Source organism: Corticium candelabrum, chromosome 2, assembly GCF_963422355.1.
Source record: "Corticium candelabrum chromosome 2, ooCorCand1.1, whole genome shotgun sequence".
Lineage (NCBI taxonomy): Eukaryota > Metazoa > Porifera > Homoscleromorpha > Homosclerophorida > Plakinidae > Corticium > Corticium candelabrum.
Window position 1 is genome coordinate 3,021,939 of NC_085086.1, and position 3,776 is coordinate 3,025,714.

The window sequence follows — 3,776 nt, forward strand, 5'->3', positions numbered from 1 at the left end:
GCCACTGGCAGTGACGCTATTGAGAAGCTTCATAAATGTTTCAAGTCTTTGTTTACAAAGCTAACGCAGAATGTGTCTTTATTACAAAGTATTACGCGATTCCAATTTTGTGGTTTTTAATTAATTCCAGGTAAACAACGTGCTCCAGGTAGCCAAATGTTGCACTGCACACGATATCGTGAAATTGAACATAGGTATAACATTACAGCTCTCTCCTTTATCTGGGTTTGAGTTATGCAAGTTGAAACTGAAAAGTAACAACAGCAATCTTACGGTATGTTATTTTTGTTGTTTTAAATCGTTTACGGAAACAAACTTCTCTACAAACACCAAATTTTGTAATGCACGCCGTATCATGGAATTTAACTTGCGTCTTACATTTCAGCTCTGTACCTTATCCGCTTTTTGAGTTATAGTTGTATAGGCAAGTTGAAACAGAACAACGAAAACAAATAACATCAAGAATTAACTAAAAGGACCCTAGGAAATAACTAACATGATATTAAATGCAGGGTGCAATTTGCACGTAGCCATTCCCGTATTTTGAACCCACTAACTTATTTGCGGTGTTCTACTGTGTTGAAATTAGATTTCGATGTAACCGTAATTCAAAATAGTAATTTTCCTATGTATAGCAGCCACTGCCGTGGTTGGTGATTTAGCGGTACTCTCATATGTAGGCAGATTTTAAATAAATAAATAAATAAATATGTATATATATATATATATATATATATATATATATATATATATATATATATATATATATATGTAGGTGGTTTGGCAAATGCGCCCACGCAGTTGTTGGAAAGTCTGAATACATAGGAATAGTAGCGATGAACTACGGTGGAGACGGTAAAGTATTCCTTCGCTTGGCTGGCGAACTTATTACCGATATGTCGCAAGCGACACTTCTCGAAGATGAGTCACGTGATTTTGCCCGGAGCAGCATTTCTCGCCTTGACTTTAATCTTGATTCTAATCTTGTGTCTAAAGTGAACGAGACAAAAAAGAAGTTTGTCTTGCTCAGGAGTGACATGCCATTTCAACAAGTGATCTGTGACGACTTTGACTATGCTCTCATTAAAAAGAGGAAACTGAGTCCGGACTTTATTGTAAAACTAACAGCTCAGGTAGTATATAACAGATATTTTAATTGTTTACTTACAATAATAATTAATGTATCTCTAGCTTGCTTTTTATACAATGCACATGCGCTTTCCAGTTGCTATTGATGTTGCAAGTACTGCATTCTACAAAGACGGTCAGTCTGCAGAGTCACTGATAGTCACTCAAGAGTCTGCCGCTTTCGTCAACGCTGCAGTGGCTAATGAAAGGGTCAGTGACAAAGGGCGTTTGTTTGACTTGCTGACTGCGGCCTCTCGTACTAACCAAATGAGGATATTTGATACTATGCAAGGTACAACATAAATCAGTGGCATATACAATGCGAATAAGTTGTTCTAATGTAGTTTTGATAGGAAAATCGTTTTATTACCATTTTCTAACTCTGGAGTATCTAGCTGAAGAGCTTGGCGAGAAAATACCATTGTTTGAAAGCAAATTGTACTGGAAGACAAAAAGGATAGACTTTTCTATCTACCCAATGTATTCAGACGTTGAATTTGCCATTTTGCCATATACTAATGTTGAAGACGGTTCGTCGTGGGAGGTCTCTTATGAGATCGGTCCAAATTCTGGCAAGCTCAACGTTATATGTTGCTCTGTTGACGCTGGTGAGTATCTCTCGCACATCAAATCGAGTCTGAGTACGATTATGGATGTCGTGAAGAATGGAGCGCAGTAAACGTTAACTTGAATTGCGACGGATATTGCTGCGTAACAATAGCGCGAGTAGTCTAGTACAAAGTGCTATTCTAGCACACACACTCACACACACACACACACACACACACACACACACACACACACACACACACACACACACACACACACACACACACACACACACACACACACACACACAAACACTCACACACTCACACACGTTGATGATAATAGAATTGCGATTTAAAATTGCGAGCGTTTTGAGGTTGAGTGTTGCTGCACGTATATCACTTTATACTTCCTATGCTTGAACATTAGCACTTTGCTGGTAAGAAAGGTCATCGTGCGACTACAACGCAGAACAGCATTTTGAAGAGAGTATTGTATGTATCCTTAATGTCAATAATCATTGTTATTTCTGCCTATAAAATTTACATTAATTAACGAAAACATATCTTTTCAATATTTGTACTGACTAATAGTCAGGTTGCAAGTATATTGTACTAACATAATGATGAGTACTACGCAAAATGTCTATTGTAACAAAAGTTTTTGTCAATGTATGTTCAAGTGTCTTCTTTGTCTAAAATATATTTTGCTTTTAGGTTTTAACTTTAACTTAATTAATGTGGAGGCATGTTTGGTCAATGAATGTGTACGTATGCGTTTGTGGATGTGTTGCCAAATTGTGTAATGCGCAACTGCTCCACGTTCTCGTTTTTGGTCGTACACGTCACCTCTGCATGTTCGTGTTTGGTTTACTCCTGAAAGTTTTTGGAGGTACAATATATTATATGCAGGCTATGCTCACAGGATGCATGGAATCATATAATTTGAAGCAAAATACAAATCGGAATCGGGCGTAAAAACTCAACATGTTCTTTTTCACGCATGCTGAGCTTGCTTTTGACAACGAAAATGTCTTTAACACGATTTTATTAAACGTGTGATAGCGTAGAATCGTTTGTCTCCACTTCTGATAGAATTATTTGTATAAATTTTTTTACAAAGATTGCCGATATTTAGAAAGTGTTTGTTCAGTTATTAATATCGATAACAACAAACGAATGGTATTGAAAAGAACTTTAGTTAAGAATGAATAGATTATCATAAATAATGTGTATAACTATGCTCCCGCTACTAAGGATAATTAAGAGATATGATAACAACTGGCCACAAAAAGTAATGATGTGACACTAAGATCCATTGAAGAACTCTGAACAATAACAACTAATTGAAAAGCAGTGCGATACAAGCTATTTATCTACAACTACAAAATTTAAAATTCGATGCATTTGCGGTATGCGCAGACACATTTTCCTCCCCTCTAATACGACATGTCACAACTCAGTTTTTGGGGGAAGTTTTGGAGTCTCGTTGATCGAAGTAGAAGGAGAGCGTTCGTCGTATAGAGGCCTCACAGTAGATGTCGTCCTATATCCTGAGTCTGTTTAGCTCCATGTACTTCTGTAGATATTGCACTGTCGTGGTGTTACTGTACCGTATGGTTGCAGTGTAAGCTATTGCTGCAAAGACGAGTTGATAGACAGGACCATGCATTGTTTGACGTGGTTAGTACTTGCTTGCCGCATCCTCCTTGTCCGTATTCGTTAGCTTGAGTAGAAACGATTGCCCACGCCGCGATTACCAGCCAAGAAACGAGTATGTCTTGTTTAGGAGATATCCACACCATGATAAGGAACTTCCTCCTGAAAGTAGAAACGCTTGACCATCAATCTGTGTCTTCCCACGCAAGTCGCACGTAGTCTAGTTACACGGATTTGAATATCAAGCGTAAATACGAGACTAAATTAGAGTAAAGCTTTCTTCAATCGATCACCTGTTCAATAAGATCAAACACTGATTATTGAGATGTAAATCAGCCGTGCGCCTACATACTGTTACAAGCTCATTAAAGTTGGGAGACAATATGTAAAAGTAGTTCCCACGTGACCAATCTTTTTACTCATGTGATGTTTACAGTCTCT

The 3,776-nt window shown here is 37.7% G+C and overlaps 1 protein-coding gene across 1 annotated transcript; it reads left to right on the plus strand.

Moving 5' to 3' along the window:
- Positions 1 to 781: 781 nt before the first annotated feature.
- LOC134176288 (peroxisomal carnitine O-octanoyltransferase-like) lies at positions 782 to 1,807 on the plus strand. Its single transcript, XM_062642963.1, has 3 exons — positions 782 to 1,133; positions 1,192 to 1,420; positions 1,482 to 1,807. The coding sequence occupies exons 1-3, from the start codon at positions 837 to 839 to the stop codon at positions 1,805 to 1,807; spliced, it is 852 nt and encodes a 283-aa protein (XP_062498947.1). The 5' UTR covers positions 782 to 836.
- Positions 1,808 to 3,776: the final 1,969 nt, after the last annotated feature.